A 17,965-nucleotide genomic window follows, 5' to 3' on the forward strand; every position below is an offset into this window, starting at 1 on the left:
GTTGTGAATGGAGCACAGCGCGAGTTAACCTTTGGTCAAAAGCGCGCTCGCCTTGCTCATGTGAGCAGCTCATAAACGACCGAGTGGTTTCCAGCAGGTGGTCATCGCGCCGCTGTAATCCCTGTCACGGATGTGGTCGAACTCCCGTGACTATTTTCTTTGTTGTTTTTCTGCTTGCATGATTTATTTTTTTTTTTTTTTTAATGACCGTGTTACCATGGGAATCGCCCACCTGCGCACACATGTGCCCTACAGTGAGCCCAGCTGCGGCGCATAGGGGTCAGACCTCTAAACTGGGGTTCAGAGGTCGCGGGGCTGTGTGTGAGTGTGTGTGTGTGTGTGTATCATGAACACATATCACAGGTGTCGTGTGTGTGCTCATGGTGCAAGTGGAGGTGTGTTTTGGGGGCGGGGAGGGATGCCAGGGAGGCCACCTGTTCTTGCCAACTGGCATTGACACTATGAATGAGTCACGCACACGCACACGCACACACACACACACACACACGCTTGCCTGGCCCAAAATGTAGCTCTTTTAACAAATGTGTTTAAAGTCAATCAAAATAAGAGTTTAAAAGGAGCTCCTATTATTTGTACTGCTTTTAAATGTGTATGCTTTGTGTTTTTTTTCTTAAGGAGGCGGGATGCATGACGGTGGCCCGGTGACCTCGACGGACTACAATACCCATGATCCCGTGGTAAGGCTGCTTCCTCTTTGTTGTTTATGAGACGACGCGCTCATCTGGCTCAATCCCGCCAGACGTGTTGCAAGCGCGAGCGGCGGCCCACTTGCGAAGGTCGTCGCTTGTGCAACGATGAGGGCGTGCGAGGAGTCACGTCGTCTCGCACGCCGAGGCTTGTTGTTCAAGTTTACTGATCTCTAGTCGGCCGCATCATACATAGTAAAGTGCAGGTCAAGTTTATATATTAACCTTTATATGATACCTACTTACATGATAGCTTCCAGTTCAGCGCCAGCGGGCGTTCCAAGCGGCCACAGCGACGCCTCGTCAAGAAACTGAGGAGTAACAAATGTAATTAATCCTTCGGCCCTAATAGTATATTTCAACACCGAAATGTTCAACCAAACTATTTGATTTGATCGTAATAAAAGATGATAGCTTAACGCTCACACATAATGTGAAATGCCATTGAGGAGCTAATTTCAAACTGCTACTTTAACGCACATGGAGCAGCAAGACGTACGAACGGCAGACAACTGTACTGACGGGCGCATTCGTAGTAGGGGACCTTCTGTGCCTCTTCTTCTTGCTCTTAATTGCGCCGCATTTACCTCCCGGCGTGTTGTGGCACAACGAGGTACTACACTGAAGGCACGCTGCTCTCAATTTGCGATACGGCGGCGCCGTCATGCAGCGGGGGTTCACTGTATTGTTATTCTCATCGTTATTCTCATTATCGTGTCCGTCGGTCTCTCGGCGCACCCGAAAGGCCGACTCGCGCCAGTCCCGCTCCCGCTCCCGCGTGGTCCCACGCTGCGGCCTCCGTACGAGAGGCGGAGAAGGCGCCATCTGCAGCGGGGGACGAACGGTCGAGCGCACAAGCTGCCGTGCGCGCTTCATTTTTTTCCCTTATGTTTATTTGTGGAATTATGCACAGCTGCTGCGGCGGGAATTTTCTGCTAAGTGTATACGTTTGGAGGAGTGTGAGAACGGAGTGGTCGTCGTCTTTAATTAAACACATCACACACACGCCTGCGCCCCCGTCTTTGCACACATCAATATAAGAGTGCTAAACGTTCGCGGGGCTCGGCGCAGTCGTCACTCCGTGCGCCACACACAGTTAGACCTCCGCGACCGACTGGCACGCATCGGCGTCCTTTTGTTTGGTGTGTGTTCCCGCATCTGCCAATCATCAATCCTCTTCCTGTTCCCAGCGCAGGTCTTTCATGGGCTCGTCGCGTACGCGCTCTGCCAAAGACTTCAATCAAGGGAAATCATATTCCTTTCATCAGAAGGTGGCTACGGCAGAACAATATGTTCTTTATTATGATGCGAGTACATTAGCGTTTATAGCGGACCCCTGTTTATCGCAGCGGATACGTTCCGCACCCACACGCAATCGGGCGAGGTCCACGACCGTATAGGAAACATTATCAAGCAGTTTTAAACTCATTTCAACGTATTTATACGCACTTAAACTTTTTAAAAGTATTCCTTCACACGTCTTTGCTCGTTCTCCAAATAAGAAAGCATGCTTGATTCAATTGATTCATGCTTGATTGTTACTTTCAGTTGAAATTTGATTTAAAAAAAACAAACAAAACAAAAAAACAGAATACAACTTGAAACAAAGGAGAATTAAGCATTGTATTGAAATGGTTTACTTTTAGGCCGGCACGGTGTTCAACTGGTTAGCACATCTGCCTCACGGTTCTGGCGACCGGGGTTCGAACCCCGGTCCCGTGCCTGCGTGGCTTTTCTCTGGGCGCTCCGCTTCCCTCCCACATCCCCAAAACATGCGCGGTAGGTTGATTGAAGACTCTTAAATTGCCCGTAGGTGTGAATGCTTGTTTGTTTCTATGTGCCCTGCGATTGGCTGGCGACCGGTTCAGGGTGTACCCCGCCTCTCGCCCGATGATCGCTTCACGGTAAATACGACAATGCGCCCTTGACAATGGACTCCCATGAGCGCCGGTGCCACATGCGCGCACTTCCTACAAAACGTCTTCTGTTGTCAATGGGCCACTCGTTGTCATGTGAGCCAACACGATTGTTGAGGCACAAAAGCTCGCTGGCGACGTTCTCATCACGTACCAAAAGGAGCCGTCATCGGACTTGTTGTGCTTACTATTATTCCTTACGTCATCCTCACTGCACCGTGCGCCAATTTTGCCGACGCTCGTCCCGCTGAGCCCCCGGCCTGGCTGAAAATCGATGCTTGTGTGTTTACAAGCGTGTTGCTCTTTGCCACTATTCCTGACCACACGGAACGGGAATGTTTGGCACACGTGTGCTTCAGAGCTTCACTTTGCCTGCTGTGTGAAAGCAGCAGTGCGTCATTGTGTCTGAACCAAAGCACTTTTTCCGGCACGATGTCGTGACGCCGGATCGTCATCAGGAGAATTCAATCGTTGTCTGTCATGCTCGCCCAGGATGAGCAGCCACGACACCGTCTGTTATGTTGCCGCTTATTTTGTTAGCGGCTAGCTCAGTGCGGCGGTGCCTTGAGATACAAGTCACCCAACGTACAAGTTTTTTCGAGATACGAACCGTCACTCTGCCGGTTTTATTATTATTTTTTTTTTGCTTTGACTTGCGAGTGCAAACTTGAGGTACGTGCTCTGTGTGGTGCCTCACTTGCCAACATGAAGCAGTTTGGTCATTATTTGTTTAGATTTATGAATAATTTATTGTTTCGCGTCACTCCCAGTTGGTTTACTGTCAAACTAAGAGAATTACCCATTATTTAAAACAACCACAGAGGTTTGCTTTCAAGTCTGCTAGCTTACTGCTATATGCTCATATACTGCAGGTGGCAGTGTTGCGATGGTTTCAGGAACAACTATTTGAACACGAACGGTGCAGCCCCACCGCTAGACCGACATTTACAACAATATTTGCAGGTGTATATTATTTATCCTCTGCAAAAAATGGCTAGCTTACAGTAGCTGTGAAAGTCCTCTTTGTTTGCGTCTTCTTTTTTTCTAATATACTGCCACCCAGTGGCCAAGTCGGGCACACCAGAAGGAGCCGCAATTAACTAATCATGAAGCACCAACTGTTTCATTCTTTACGTTCTATTGAATTGTATTATTATAGTAGAGTGCGCTGTTTTGCAAAACGCATTACAAAAATTAATATCATTAATAATATCAAGTCGGTTAATTTCACTGGGAAAGATGATTTCAGACCCTTTTATCTCGAGGCAACACTGTATTTCATATTTCACTGAGCCGCCTTCTCATTGGGCAAAAACTCAAATCTTGCAAAGTGAAGCAAAAAGCTCCTCATTTCCTCCCTTATTTTCCCAGTTCTGCACTTGATCTTTAGGGGGCGTCCATGAGCAAGAAACCTCGTGTTCCCCGTTGTTGCTTTTTGTTTCGTTTAGTTTTTGGAAGCCAAAATGGTGGCGACTCCAATGACGACAGGCAGCAGGAGTGCAGTATATGAATCACCGTGCGCGCTCGGGGGCGGTTCTCGTGAGTCGGCGCCGGTGTGCTCGCGCTCTGTCAGGGAATTCCGGGGCCGTGGGCTGACGTCAGCGCGTGCGCGTGCGCGGCGCTGTCCCTTTTAAAAAGTGAGCCGAGCGCCGCGTGTGCGTAAAGAGCCGCGCACAGAGCGACGGCGCCTTTCTCGGCCACCTTTTCGGATCTTGTCGGTGGGGGGGGGATTCTAACGCTCCTTTTCTCCGGGAATCGATTTGCCAAAGGAAGCCGGACACACATTTGGACTGTGCGTTTTTCCCACGGAATCGCCGGTGAGTGCGTGCAACTTTTCGACTTACTGGAAGCGACCTACGGCGGCTTTTGTTTGTGTGTTAATTGACACGGAATGTTTTGTTTCAGTCGAAGCAAAACAAAAGCTTACAACGATGATGAAAAACGTGGCGTGGGGGAATTATTATTTGTTTTCCTGCAGGTGACCTCAGTCCCACGTTTCGACTCTTTTATTTTTTTTTATTTTTTATTTTTTTTTAACCATCATTCCGCACACGTAAGGGGAGACTTATTCCTGTAACTTGTTGGTTTTTTTTTTTTTTTTGCGCGTGCGATGGTTCTATTTGTGGAGTTTCATTTATTAGTAATAAGCTCTGTTGTGGTCTGTTTGCTGGAAAGGGGAAGCGAGGCGGGGAGTTTTGAAGAAGAAAATGCCTGTGTAAGGGGATCTCGCACTATTGTGCCCGAGTGGGGGTGGGGGTGGGGGTGGGGGCCGGCGTCCGTACGAGGTGAATGGCGAGCCGCCCCCCAAGTCGGTCGTGACGCGCACAAAGAAACCAATTGAAAGGAAGCGATTTGCATCAGCTCTCTGGTTGGTCCAATCGGGAACCCACCGCAAAGACTTGGAGCTTAGAGGGGGTTGCTCCCGTGACGTCATCCGACGCGTGCGTTCTGTGCGCATTTTTACCCAAATTGCGCACAGACAAACGGGGCAGTAAAGAGTTGGTGTTGTTGTTTGGTTGGCTCCCCTTGATGTGCGCCGCCATATTGCGGGTCATAAAGTTCTACAAAAGCCCCCCTGGAGTGCGTGTTGGCCGAGCCCCTCCCCCCAAAAGCCTTTGAACCTTCACTTCCTATCTGATCGATTGACATGGAAAAAACAGCTTTGATGGTGATGCTGTAAAAAGCGAAAAGACCCCCGCCCCCTTTTGCCCCGCGTGTCCTATGAATAATGAGTGATGATGATGATGATGATGACGACGACGACGGGAATCAGTCAGCTGATTCAGCCAAGTGTTGTGTTTCAACGTATTAGTTTCGTATTTTCTGTGTGTGTCATTAGAAATGGGTCAGTAGGTTCCCATAAAGTGCTTACTCACCAGTTGCCAGGCAACGCGTGAACCCAGCGGGTTCTCTGCCACCCAGTGTCTGCTTTTGTTGCCAGCGAGCGATCGGGTGTCGCGCTTCGAGAGCGTGCGTGTGTGTCACGGAGCGACGGCAGGCGTGGGATAACGGCGCGTGCACGGCCACAGGTCAAGTGTCAACGCGCGGGAAAGCCGGGACGAGAAACTGCACGTTGTCGCTTCGAGCAGATGAGATGGAGGAAGCTTTCCGCGCTCGCCGGGCGTCTGCGTGTGGACTTGCGCCGTGCGGTCGACTGAGCTCGTAGCGCGTGCCGACGTCGACGCGGTCGTGCCGCTTTTCACTTGCCCACTTTGACAAGTGGACCCCCGTTTATCCTGCGGGATTTGTTGCAGACTCACGTGGCAGTCGTCGATGTAGAGAGACCGTATACATTTTTTTTTGGACAAGCTTTCCTGCTCTCGTCAGCTTTAAACGCATTAAAATGTCGTAACACATACTTTTTTAAAGTAGACCTTCACACTTCCTCACACAGTTCTCCAAATAAGAGACAAAGCGTGCGTGCTTCAAGCTGTTTGTCACTTCCACCCAAAGTTGACCGTACAGCAAATAAAACGGGATTAAACATTTTTTGAATGTTCAACCAAAACCGTATCCGGTTCAGTCCAGAGTTGACCAAACGCATAAGCCGAGAAAATAAAACCGCAGCAAGGAACAATGCACATAAATGGGTAAAATGCCAGGGCGATAAAACCGATTTGAACAAAGGTCGGAAACGCCATAGATGGGCTAACGGAGATGAGCAACGATGTTTATAACTGCTACTTTAATACACGGAGCAGCGACACGTACAAACCGAGCGTAGAACGATACTCCAAGGCCTATATTCTCTCTTTGCTCCGTGGGAACAGCCACTCGTACTAAAAAAACCAAAAATCTGTGATACAGCGGTGGCACAAATGATGGATGCGGAGTCATTGCTTGTTGTTCTTTATCAGTTTGTACGGACGAGCAGGCGCCGCTGCTCGGAGGCTTTTTGGCCAGTTCGGTGTCAATTTCTAACCGATCTGAGCAAACCCCGCGGCGTGAAATCGGGCCGGATCGATCCCACCGGGATGAAAAAGCGGCAACGCGCTCGGTGGGTGCGATGACGCGACTCGCGAGGGGAGTTTGGAGCGTGGCGCTCGTTCGGTCGCGGGGGTTTTCACGATGACGAGCCGGCGTGGAAATGGAGAGCGAGACGCCCGCGTCTGCTCTTTGTGTGTCAGAGTTCCGGGCCCGCAGTTGAGTCACCGTCTTCCGTCTCGCACGTCTCGCTTGAAACGACGCGCAGAAATGTTGAGTAATCGCGGCTGTCACACATGCACTTGCGCCAGAATCTGACGAGAGGAGGAAGCGAGGCTTTTTGGAGGCAGGGGACGACGTCACTGCGTTGTTGTTGTTTTTCGACGAGGCGTTTGTGGGCCGTGTTTGTGTGTGTGAAAAGCAAGCTCACGTGACGTCCTTCTCAGGTGTGCACACCTGCGGTTTGCGTTCAACAGGAAGCCGGAGTCCTCAACGCCACCCGCCCCGTTCGCTTACTTCCTCTGCCTGTGACGACTACTTCCTTTTCTCCGTCAAAGTTCAGCTCTTCTTCTCTTTAAATGCCAACAAACACATGCGGCACTTGATTCGGCACACCCGCAAGATCATTTCAACACTCAACTCGGCGGTTTGGCAGATTGTGAGCAATTCTTCCCAAAAGAGGCTTCAGCTCGCAGTCGATGTCTACGCTCACACATTTACACCTTGTATATTTGAAAGGTCCGCATAACTTTGCATGAAAGTCTGCTAGCTTTATGCTAACACACAATGTGAAACGCCATAGATGGATTAATGAATAGCATTGGTCGTCGCAGTGTTCTAGACCTTTAAGCAACGGATATTTAAACCCAAACAGTGGAGCAAATATTCTTTATCCTCTGCGAAGAATGACTAATATTACTTCAGTACAGAAATACTGTACTGTCTATATTATACTGCCCCCAGGTGGCCAAGGTGTGTAGACCAGAAGGAGAGGAGAAGCACAATGTCTCCTGAATTGAAAAAAAAGTTTATAAAATTCTCGATTTTTTTTCGTAAGATTCTGTTTAATAACAAGTACAATATTATATGAACCACGTCTCAAGGCACTATATTTGCATAACTATGACGATGAGTTTCAACAGATGCTTGGGTGGGGGGGGGATTTCCGATTTAGCTGTAAAATGGGGATCTTCTGGCAGTTTGCCTGCTTGGTGGCCTTTCAGTCGAAGTCCCCACCCACCTGCTTCATGGCTTCCTGTTCGGCACACGCACGCTCACTACTTTGGAAATATATCACATCACGGAAAATGAGAAATTCCCACTCACCTGACTGTAAAGCGGCATTCTGTAATCATTTGGGGGGGCAATCCGCCATCACACACGCACACAAACACTGTTGTTGTCGTTAGCATCGGTTTACCCGCTGGTGAGTAACCCTGCCCGCCGTCTGCCTATGTGCTAGTTTCGCGTTTCTGCAGGTCATGTGACCAAAGCGTTAATTACGACGAAGAATGGGCACGATGCATCAATATGTCGAGTTGGTCATGAGGAGGGAGCGAAAGCGAAGTCGGCGTTGTCATCGTCTTTGTGCTCTGTGCGCCCCCCAGCGTCCGGCAGGCCCACGAGAGACGAGCGGCGGCCGAAGCTGAGGCGCGACACGACCGTCGATCGATAACCCGGTGCCGCTCTGCCAGGTAAACCGCCGCGCGAACGTGCGTGGCAACTGGTAAAGAATGCTTCAGCTGTTTATTGCCACTCCCAGTTGAAGTGAGCATTGCGGGACTCTGCGAGACGAACGCTCACGCAGAATGTGAAATTCTGCTGAATACCAATATTTGAAAACAGGTGGTGGAGCAACACATGTAGACAGACAATATCTTATGCACAGGCGTTTATTTTTGTGATCCACTGTGAATCTGTGCACACCCAAAGGAGCGAGCACAATGTCGATTGAATTGAATTGAAGCAAAAAATGTGGCAAAAATGTTTTCATTTCTTGGCATTCTATTTTTGTTTTTCGTGTGCCGACTGACTGACTGAAGACGCGTGGGCGTCCTCGCTGTTCCCACACTTCACTCCTTCTATCTTCATAGTTTCTCCTTAATCTATCCCTCCGTCCTGTTCAGACCGTCTGTCACTGCCGAGCCCCCCCCCCCTCCCTCCCTCCCTCCCTCCCTCCCTCCCTCCATCATGTCTGCTGTAATGAGATTAAACCGCCACCGGGCACACAATCGCCCGCTTCTCTCACTTGGCAACACTTACAGGCACACTTGGCACGGAAAGTCTTTCTTGCTTTTATCGCCACACGGTGCTCGGAAGGATTACAGTAACCAGGGTCTGTCCTCGAAGGTGACCCGCCCCTCAAATAGCCATCTGGGCCCCGATAATAATCCTCCAACTGCTGTGCTTGTGCCCCCAACAGGCCGCCCGATGCACTGCAGCCACAACACACACAAAGGCCTCTCTTCTACAGTATTCGATTTCAAATGTGTGCACGCCTACCAGGCAAAAGAAGCACACCGCTTCGGAGGTGACCGATCTCTTTGACTTGAGTAGCCGGGGACGGAGGGACAGGACAGACGAGCCCTTTTCAAGCGTTGGAGTGAGGCCCTCTCTGTGCTGCAGTGGAGGGCTTCACGGACACGGCAAGTGTGGTGGGTATAAGCCCCTCCCGTCACGAGAACGACATATATTCACGTGTTTTTTGCTTTGGGTGGACTGTACGCTCAAGGGTCCAATCATTGTCGTCGTACTGTGTGTCGTAAGCCACGTCATCTTTTGTTTTTCTTTTGGGGGTGACTCTTGTTTCCCGCCCGCAGGCTGAATGCATCACGCAGTGGAGCAGTTTGGCGGGCGTGGCACACGGGATTCCTTCTCTCTGGATGGACTCAACCGGGGACCCTGGGCTCCCGTGGGCGGCCGCGCCTGGCAGCCACCTGGCAGGTGGGTTGGCATGCCAACGCAAACACAAACATTCCCTAACCGCACACCACTGTTAACCTGTAATTAAACACCGCGGTTTTATTGCCGAAGTGACGCCGGAGTGTCTTCTACTTTTGGGATAATGAAGCTCTGCGGTGCAAAGGTGTCATGCCATGTCTTTTTCATCAGGTGTTTGCCAGGAATGACCCAACACCAGCTCCTTGCCCATCTACCTCCTGGTCCAATTCACGGACTCAACCAATCCAGCAAATTCTATAATAGCGGGTACATCACGCAAACAGCGCAACAGTAGAAATGGACGCCACAGTGCAACGTTTGTTGACCGCTTTGTTTGTTTCTCTTCCAGGCCCACGCGAGGAGGGGAGAAGCTGGATCTCCCGCAGGCGGTGTTGCCGGGTCTGCCGAGGGAGCAGCTGAGACCACTTCCTCATCATCCTCTTCATCATCTTCATCCTCCCCCTCCTCACCGGGCATGGGAGCAACTGGGCCAGCTCTACGAAGCCCACCATCCTCCCCAAGGACATCCAGGCACGACTCTCCCCGAGCACTCACTCCGCCTCCATAATGGCGGCTACGCGGGGAGCGGCGGAGCCCCCCCTAGCCCGCATCTCCCCGCCGGCTGGCCGATGCAACCGTTGAAGGTGAGTTCAAACGCTCAGGTTGAACTCAAACCCGAGTTTGCGCGCTGTCGTCCAACGTTTTGATTGTTTCCCCTCGGCGTTCTGTTTAAGTTCGGGGGTCCTCAGGAGCACCACGCCCCCCGGGGGCCGCCACTGCCGGGAGACGACACGTGGGCTCAGGTGCATCAGGTGAGCGAGCGCTCTCTAATTGGCTGCGATGGCGTCTCATCGTCACCCGCCCGCACGGCAACAATCACGACTCGACGCTCTCTTTCTGCTACTTTCGATCTGGTCTTAGCAGCAGAGGGCGCACGCTGGCAAGATGCCCGGCGGTCAGCTGAAGAGACCGCGGCCCCCGCTCGGCGAACACTCTGTCATCCAGCACACTCCCGCGCCATCCGCGCGCTCGCCCGCAGAGGACTGGCCCAGCCCGAGCAAGAGGAAAAAGAGCTCCGATCAGGTAAGGCAACGATCTGGGTTTCTTGACTCCTTTGAAACTCTTTGCTCTTTCACTCACACCCTCATATTTCCACTTGTGCAGGTCTCGCATCCTGGACAGCAGCGCTTCCCCGGACCGGGCCAGGCTTTGCCGTCTCAGCCCCACCACGTCAAAGCGGCCTTCTGGAACCCCTTCCATAAGGACAACAGCACCTGGCAGCCTCAGAGTTGCGATCGCAAGAACCCGCCACCAACGGAGTTCCAAAGCCCAATTGTGAGAACTTTAGGACTTTTTTGGTGACATCATCCAGCTAAAACATCACACCGAATATTCTTTCTCATTCAGGAACCCCATAAACAAGCACTAGGCAGCTACCCCCAAAAGACACCTCCGGCCACACCCACCCCTTCCGCCGTGTCACCTCCCCTCAGCTCGCACCCTCCTAGCTACAACCAGGCGTGTGCGCCTCCTCCGCAGAGAGACTGCTTCCAACCTCAGGCTGCGAACCAGCAGTCCCCCCACTCTTCCTATCGCAGCCCCACTTCCAAACTGGGGCCAGCTCCACCCTGCCAGGCCGTGGAGCCCCACAGCCGCAGAGGCTCTCTCACCGGGGAGAGAGATCAGCATCGGCACGCCCGGTCTTCACCAGCAAAACCCCCAGCCGGCGGCAGTGTGCCTTACGGCCGCTTTCAGCCTCACCCGGGACTGGGACAGCGCGGCCCCCCTGCGCCTCCACCGCCTCCCGCCGGCGCCACCTCAGTACCTCAACTGAGCGGGCCCTATGATGCGTGGCGGTACCAGAGTAGGCCCGGCAGCCAACCCCTGGTGAGTCGGCAATTTGTGTAGCTCCTAAAAGCTTTGTGTGGGCAAAAACACGGTCGCTCACATAAGCAGATGCGAGGCAAAAATCAGTTCATTTTGTGTGTTCTGGGAGGAGTAAACGCAGATAGATGCGTTTAGCATTGAGGTGGCTGATTTAGCGTCTTGGAATATCGCGTCGGAAAGGCACGTGTGAACCTACAGTACGCAACAAAGGCCTAAAAATGACTGCAGTTGTTGTGGTGAGGAAGATTACAAAATTGCAAAATTAGACTTTGTCTAATCAGCAATGCAATTTGGGAGCTTCTGAATCAACTCTGTTTTGCCTTGCGTGTGGGTCTTGTGAATAGGGTTAGGGTTAGCACTGCGAATGTGTGATTGCCTCTTCCACTAACACTTCCAATTCCATCACTTCAGACTTCATCTTGGTCTCGCAGTGCTCTCCCAAATGTTACATGGTGCAAACGCGCCACAATCTGTTAGTGGGACTGAACATGCAATTTAGCGGCTGCGATTTGGGATTGTCTTAAAAGTACGGCTAATGCAATGTTCATGTCGTCTCTCAGGATTCAGACATCTGCAGACCTCCAGGACTGATACCTCATCACCAGCAAAGCCACAATCAGGGTCCAGACAGTCAGCGTCGACCTCACGTCAGCCCGCCCCCCGTCAGCTCTACCCGCACCCCTGTAATTATCCCCAATCGTTCCTCCTGCTCAGTCGGTGGCTACGGCAACAGCAGCGGCTCAAACGGCGGTCGCCAGGTGAACCAGCAGAGGAGTCACGAGCCGGCGCCCCGAAGATGTCCCCCCGGCCCTCAGCTGAATGCCAGCCAGCCTCACCACGAGGTACGAGGAAGACCTCAAGATCACGGACCCCCCGAAGCCCCCGAGGGGAAGACCTCCTTTTATCCTCAGGCTCAACTCGCGCAAGCTCCTGCGTGCGCTACGTCGTCATCTTTGTTCTACTCAGGGCTCCCCGGGACAGGGGACGGCGTCATTACGAACAGAGTGTCAAAGCCCGTTCCCGGTTCTCCTCCTGTGTACTCGCGATCTTCCGGCCATCACCGGGCGTCCTCCCAGGCGTACTCCCAGCTGCAGATTCATCCCGGCCCCGCTTTGGACTCGCAGTCCATCGTGGAGGCTCTGGACAAGCTGGACGCAGAGCTCGAGGGCCACATGCGAGCCGAGGAGAAGAGGAGGAGGGAAAGACGGGACGAAGAGCGGCGAAAAAGAGAGTTGGAGATGAAGCAAAAGGACGAGGAGGAGAGGAAGAGGAGAGAGCGGGAAAAGAAAGATGAGGAGAGGAAGAAGAGGGAGACGGAGAAACGGGAGGAGGAGGAACGTCGGCGGAGGAGAGAGTGGGAGCTGCAGGAGCAAGAGAGGAAGAGGAGGGAAGTGGAGAGGCTGCAGGAGGAGGAGAGGAGGAAGAGGGAGTGGGAGAAGCAGGAGCGGGAACGCAAGAGGAGAGAGTGGGAAAGGCAAGAGGCCGAGAAGAAGAGGAGAGAAGCGGAGGAGCGGGAGAGGTTGGCGAGAGAAAAGAAGGAAGAGGAGGAGACAAAGAGGGCGGAGGAGGAAGTGATGCGTCAAAAGGCTCAAGAGCAGACTGCCATGGAAAGTCTGGAAAGACTTCTGTGTGGCGACGCCCCCCCACCTGCACGGCCCCGCCCGGTAACCGCTCCTCCGGGCCCCGCCGCCTCGCGGGCCTCGCCTCCCTACCCGTGGCTGAGCCGCGGCGGCGCTTCCGGCCAGGCGCCCGTCGTCAACGCTGCCCTGGAAAGGCTGCGACCGCCTCCGCTTACGCCGCAGACGGACTACGCCCGCGAAAAGCAGCGGCAGCGGGAGATGTGGGGCGACCCCCCTCCGACGCACGATACCTCAGGGATGAAGCACCAGCGGCCCCCCGCCGCCCAGGCCGCGCCCAAACTGTCCAAAGAGCCGGCCGGTTCGCCGCCTATGCTCCGAGAGCCCCCCAGGCTCTATCAGGCCTTTCCCAGAGAGAACCGGCCGGCTGCCCCTCTGCCTGCGCCCGCCCTGCGTTCGGACAGTTCTCCATTTGAGGAGGAGCCCTCGGAGTTGTCCACGCTGCTCCCCGACGGCCTGGCCAACATCATGGCCATGCTGGATGAATCCATTAAAAAGGAGGAAGAGATGTACAGCGGGGGTCTCCTCGATACGTTTTCACCAAGTGTCCCGCCCGTCAAGAGTTACCTTTGTGCCCCGGACCTCCTCCCGGCGCTCAAACGTCAGCCGAACCAGGAAGATTTCGGAGCCAACGCTCACGCGAGCCCACCTGTGCTCAGCCGCCAAGGCTCGCTGGCGTCCCCTTGCAGCCGGACGTCTTCGCTCAACGAGGAGGAGGAGGAGGAGGAAGAAGAGACGGATGACCTGAAAAGCTCACCCCAAAACACTGGAGCCGGAGCGGGCAACGGCACCTACCGCCACAGCGACCTGGCCAAACTTTACGGCCTTCCCGAGCAGGCTAAAAGCGAGGCGGAGGAGGAGGAGGAAGAGGAGGCGGATTCCGAGACCCCGTCGTGTTCGCCGCCACCTCGGAGACCCCACCTCCACCAAACGGGAGTCAACAGCATGTTCAAGTCTCTGGCCACAGTCCTGGAGAGCCAGAAATACGCGTACCGAGGCGGACCTTTCGGGAGGCCCCCGCCGTCGGCTCTGCTCGGCGTCAAATATTCCTCGTCGCTCTCGCTGGGTCCCGACATATGTCGCCAGCAGCACGGCGGCTCGCCCACGTCCGATTCCACCGATGCCCCGTTCAGTCCGACCGTCCCTCCTCCAAAGTCCTCCACGCCCCGCCCGCTCGAAGCCGAGAAGGTCAAGGCGGAGCCCGCTGATGAAATGATTGCAGTGAGAAGGATTGTCCCCAAGGAGGTCGTGCCCGCCGTAACGCTTTACAGAGCCATCGAGGAGGAGCGACGTTTGACCGCCGTCTCCGAGTCGTCGGAGTTGGCCGACAGCTGCGAGGTCACGGCGTCTCGTGAGCCGGACAAACCGACGCGCCGCGCCAAAGCCGAGGACGGACACAAGCCGGAGAAAGCGAAGGAGCGCCGCGAGAAGGAGCGACACAAGGGCAGAGAGAGGGAGAAAGAGAAGAAGAGGAAGCACGGCCACGGCCACAAGCAGGAAGACGCAAAAGAGAAGCGGAAGCACCGAGACAAGAAGGAAGAGATGGCCTTCTCCTTCTCCTCCTCCTCGTCCTCATCCTCCTCGTCCTCGCACTCCGGCAGCAGCCGCAAGCGGCACAAGGAGGGCAAGAGCCACAAGGACAAGAAGGACCGACGAATCCTGTGCGACCTCAACCTCCAGAGCAAGGAGGGAAAGAACCGCGCTCACCACGACGCTGAGAAAAAGAAGCAGAAGGACGCGACCGCCGCTGGCGAAGGCGAGCACGCGGCGTGGAGGTCGAAAGGCGGCGTATCGGGCTCGTCGCTCGGTTCCGCTGACTTGCTGAAGCTGAAGGCGCTGTCGGACGGGCCCCCCAAGGAGCTGAAGATCCGACTGATCAAAGTGGAGAGCGGCGACCGAGAAACCTTCATCGCCTCCGAGGTGGAGGACAAGAGGATTCCCCTGGCAGAGATCAGCATCGAGAACACGGCCGCGGAAATAATCCGATCTTGCAAGTGAGTGCGCCCCGTGGGACAGGCAGAAAATCTCCTCGCAAACGCGCAATAACGGTCTCTGTATTTTGTCTCAGGGGGGAAAGGGTCAAAGGGAAGTTCAGGGAATCTTTCTTGCTCCCGGCCTTCTCCGTTAAGCCCATCTTGACGTCAGAGGAGCAAATTCCGAGAGACAAGCTCAACCCTCCCACGCCCAGCATCTACGTAAGACAATTGACTTTCCGTTTGACCGAAGTGTCCGAGCGAGCTTCAGATACACACCGCGTCTTGAGTGAAGTTAAAGAAAATTGGGAGCATTCGAATGGTAATTCTTCATTCTCGTTCTTGCGTTGTACAGCTGGAGAGCAAAAGGGACGCCTTCTCTCCTGTGCTGCTGCAGTTCTGCACAGACCCAAAGAACCCCGTTACGGTCATCCGAGGCCTGGCTGGATCTCTGCGCATCAGTGAGTTTGTACTGTTTTTCCCTCCTCAAATTTACATGCTGATGATAAATGTTTTTCAGACTTGGGCCTGTTTTCTACCAAGTCTCTGGTGGAGGCCAACGCGGAGCAGGCGGTGGAAGTGCGGACTCAGGTGCAGCAGCCGGCCGACGAGAACTGGGACCCCAGCGGGACGGGCCAGACGTGGCCCTGCGAGAGCAGCCGCTCCCACACCACCATCGCCAAGTACGCTCAGTACCAGGCGTCCAGCTTCCAGGAGAGTCTGCAGGTAAGGCGGCAGCACCTCAGCTACTATGGATGCCGCGAGGCAGCTGCTGAATAAATACATTATGGTGCGTTAGGAGGAGAAAGGAAGCGATGAGGAGGATGAAGACGACGACGAAGAAGAAGAGGAAGACGACGACAAGAAGCCGTCCGGCATCTCTGAAAACCCGAGCAAGGAAAACAACGTGAAAGAAAGCAGGTAAAAGATTTGTATGAGCAAGACTTGGATGTTCAGTTCTTCTCATTTCATTTCTGCACGTGCCCTGTGACCAATTCTCATTTCTGTCATTGTCCATAGCGGTGAGCAGAAGCCAGTGGGCAAGATCATTAAATTTGGCACCAACATCGACCTGTCGGATCCCAAGAGGTAAGCGCCATCGCCGCTCAGTCACTCCGCGCTCCACGCTGACGACGACCCCCGCTGTCTTTAAGGTGGAAACCTCAGCTGCAAGAGCTCCAGAAGCTGCCCGCGTTCATGCGCGTGGCGTCCAGTGGCAACATGCTGAGCCACGTGGGACACACCATCCTGGGCATGAACACTGTCCAGCTCTACATGAAGGTCCCGGGGAGCCGAACGCCAGGTGAGCCATGACCTACCTGACTACATCTGCCCGGACCTGGTTAAGTACCTGCGTCGTCCGTGCCGCAGGCCACCAGGAGAACAACAACTTCTGCTCGGTGAACATCAACATTGGCCCCGGAGACTGCGAGTGGTTCTCTGTGCACGAAAACTACTGGCAGGCCATCAGCGACTTCTGCGAGAAGTAAGTAAGATTGTTTCGTTTCTCCCAAGAACCGATTGTTATGCTGCCAGCGATGGGAATTAAAAAGGGAGTCGATGCCCAGGAGTCGTGTGTTTGCTCGCCTGACGATTCATCTCAGCGTCCGAGATCGCCGCTTTTCTCTGACATCGTCCTTGTGCCTCCCTCTCCAGGCATGACCAATCAACCCACGCTTAATCCAACTCTTTGTAACAGTTGAATTCAGCATAAAGAGGCCCTTTATGCATGCTACACTAACATGTGAAAAAAGAATGAATGTTAATGCAAATGCTTGGACATGAATAAAAATAATGGACACAACAACCGTGTACATTCCTTGAAAACTGGTTGTACCGCCAGATATTTCCCATGGAATTTTGTGTTTTACTGTATTTGAATCTTTTATCCAATTCATATTTTTCATATATGGATGGAGGAGAAAAGATCTTTGAAAATCGCCATCAATTTCACGTAACTCCATCCATCCATTTTCCGTAGCGCCGCGGGCGTGCTGGTGCCTATCCCAGCTGACTGCGGGCTAATAAATTCTATCCAAGTGACGGATGAATAAAAAAGTGGACTTTAAACTAAAGAAAAAGTCAAGTTGGGAGTCACTACAAATTGGTCAAATCTGGAGCTTACGTGAACCCGAGCGAGCCTCCCTCCGTATGCGCACGCAAATTCCGACAGCCATCTGACGCCGTGGACGCGCTTTGACACAGGCACGGCGTGGACTACCTGACGGGATCCTGGTGGCCCGTGTTGGAGGACCTGTACAACGCCAACATCCCAGTGTACCGTTTCATCCAGAGGCCGGGGGACTTGGTGTGGATCAACGCCGGGACCGTGCACTGGGTTCAAGCCGTGGGCTGGTGCAACAACATCGCCTGGAACGTGGGACCCCTGAACGGTAAGCGAACACAGAAATGCGGAGAAAGCGCAGGCGTGCTCAGTGCAGCTCTTTGGTCCGTGCAGCTTACCAGTACCAGCTGGCCCTGGAGAGGTTTGAGTGGAACGAAGTGAAGAAGGTCAAGTCCATCGTGCCCATGATTCACGTGTCGTGGAACGTGGCCCGCACGCTGAAGATCACTGACCCGGACACCTACAAGATGATCAGGTGAGTACGAGCCCACGCGCTTTTTTGGAACCATTTTTGCAATCTTAATGCTAACGTGATGAAACTTCCCAAGAGTTTTTGTCATTTTGCACATTCAGTGAAATCTAAAATTGTCAGATGTGAATGTGAGTGACGGATGGCGACCGGTCCAGGGTGTACCCTGCCTCTTGCCTAAAGTCAGCTTGGGTAGGACACCCGCAAGCGCCACAGAAAACGGATGCAAGTGTCCATTCTCTCGGCTGACCGTTGAAAAAGAATTACGTTAATTTAAGAGGTGGTGCAAGCGCCCTCTGCTGGCTGTACAAAGGCTGTACTATTAGCAATCTAGGTGGGAAAATGGAAATTGAATTGATTCAAACAAATATTCTTGAGATTGTTTTA

At 53.3% G+C, this 17,965-nt stretch overlaps 1 protein-coding gene across 10 annotated transcripts in view; it reads left to right on the plus strand.

The window, feature by feature from the left end:
* kdm6ba (lysine (K)-specific demethylase 6B, a) overlaps positions 1-17,965 on the plus strand; it is a 44,886-nt gene that overhangs the window by 25,123 nt on the left and 1,798 nt on the right. For 3 of the 10 annotated variants that reach the window (XM_061763895.1, XM_061763897.1, XM_061763896.1), the window contains 20 exons: positions 637-698; positions 8,155-8,241; positions 8,970-9,201; positions 9,367-9,490; positions 9,659-9,754; positions 9,837-10,131; positions 10,222-10,299; positions 10,409-10,570; positions 10,652-10,822; positions 10,895-11,374; positions 11,935-15,005; positions 15,080-15,206; positions 15,340-15,445; positions 15,505-15,710; positions 15,784-15,905; positions 16,005-16,073; positions 16,139-16,287; positions 16,356-16,470; positions 17,190-17,377; positions 17,443-17,584. In XM_061763895.1, coding sequence (XP_061619879.1) covers positions 9,372-9,490; positions 9,659-9,754; positions 9,837-10,131; positions 10,222-10,299; positions 10,409-10,570; positions 10,652-10,822; positions 10,895-11,374; positions 11,935-15,005; positions 15,080-15,206; positions 15,340-15,445; positions 15,505-15,710; positions 15,784-15,905; positions 16,005-16,073; positions 16,139-16,287; positions 16,356-16,470; positions 17,190-17,377; positions 17,443-17,584 — 5,696 coding nt within the window. In that variant the 5' untranslated portion in view covers positions 637-698; positions 8,155-8,241; positions 8,970-9,201; positions 9,367-9,371. Of the gene's footprint in view, positions 1-636; positions 699-4,257; positions 4,441-8,154; positions 8,242-8,969; positions 9,202-9,366; positions 9,491-9,658; positions 9,755-9,836; positions 10,132-10,221; positions 10,300-10,408; positions 10,571-10,651; positions 10,823-10,894; positions 11,375-11,934; positions 15,006-15,079; positions 15,207-15,339; positions 15,446-15,504; positions 15,711-15,783; positions 15,906-16,004; positions 16,074-16,138; positions 16,288-16,355; positions 16,471-16,552; positions 16,792-17,189; positions 17,378-17,442; positions 17,585-17,965 lie in introns of those variants that run through there. The other 7 variants (XM_061763903.1, XM_061763898.1, XM_061763900.1 and 4 more) reach the window with 7 other exon arrangements.

The sequence above is a fragment of the Phyllopteryx taeniolatus genome, chromosome 23 (assembly GCF_024500385.1).
Source record: "Phyllopteryx taeniolatus isolate TA_2022b chromosome 23, UOR_Ptae_1.2, whole genome shotgun sequence".
Taxonomy (NCBI): Eukaryota; Metazoa; Chordata; class Actinopteri; order Syngnathiformes; family Syngnathidae; genus Phyllopteryx; species Phyllopteryx taeniolatus.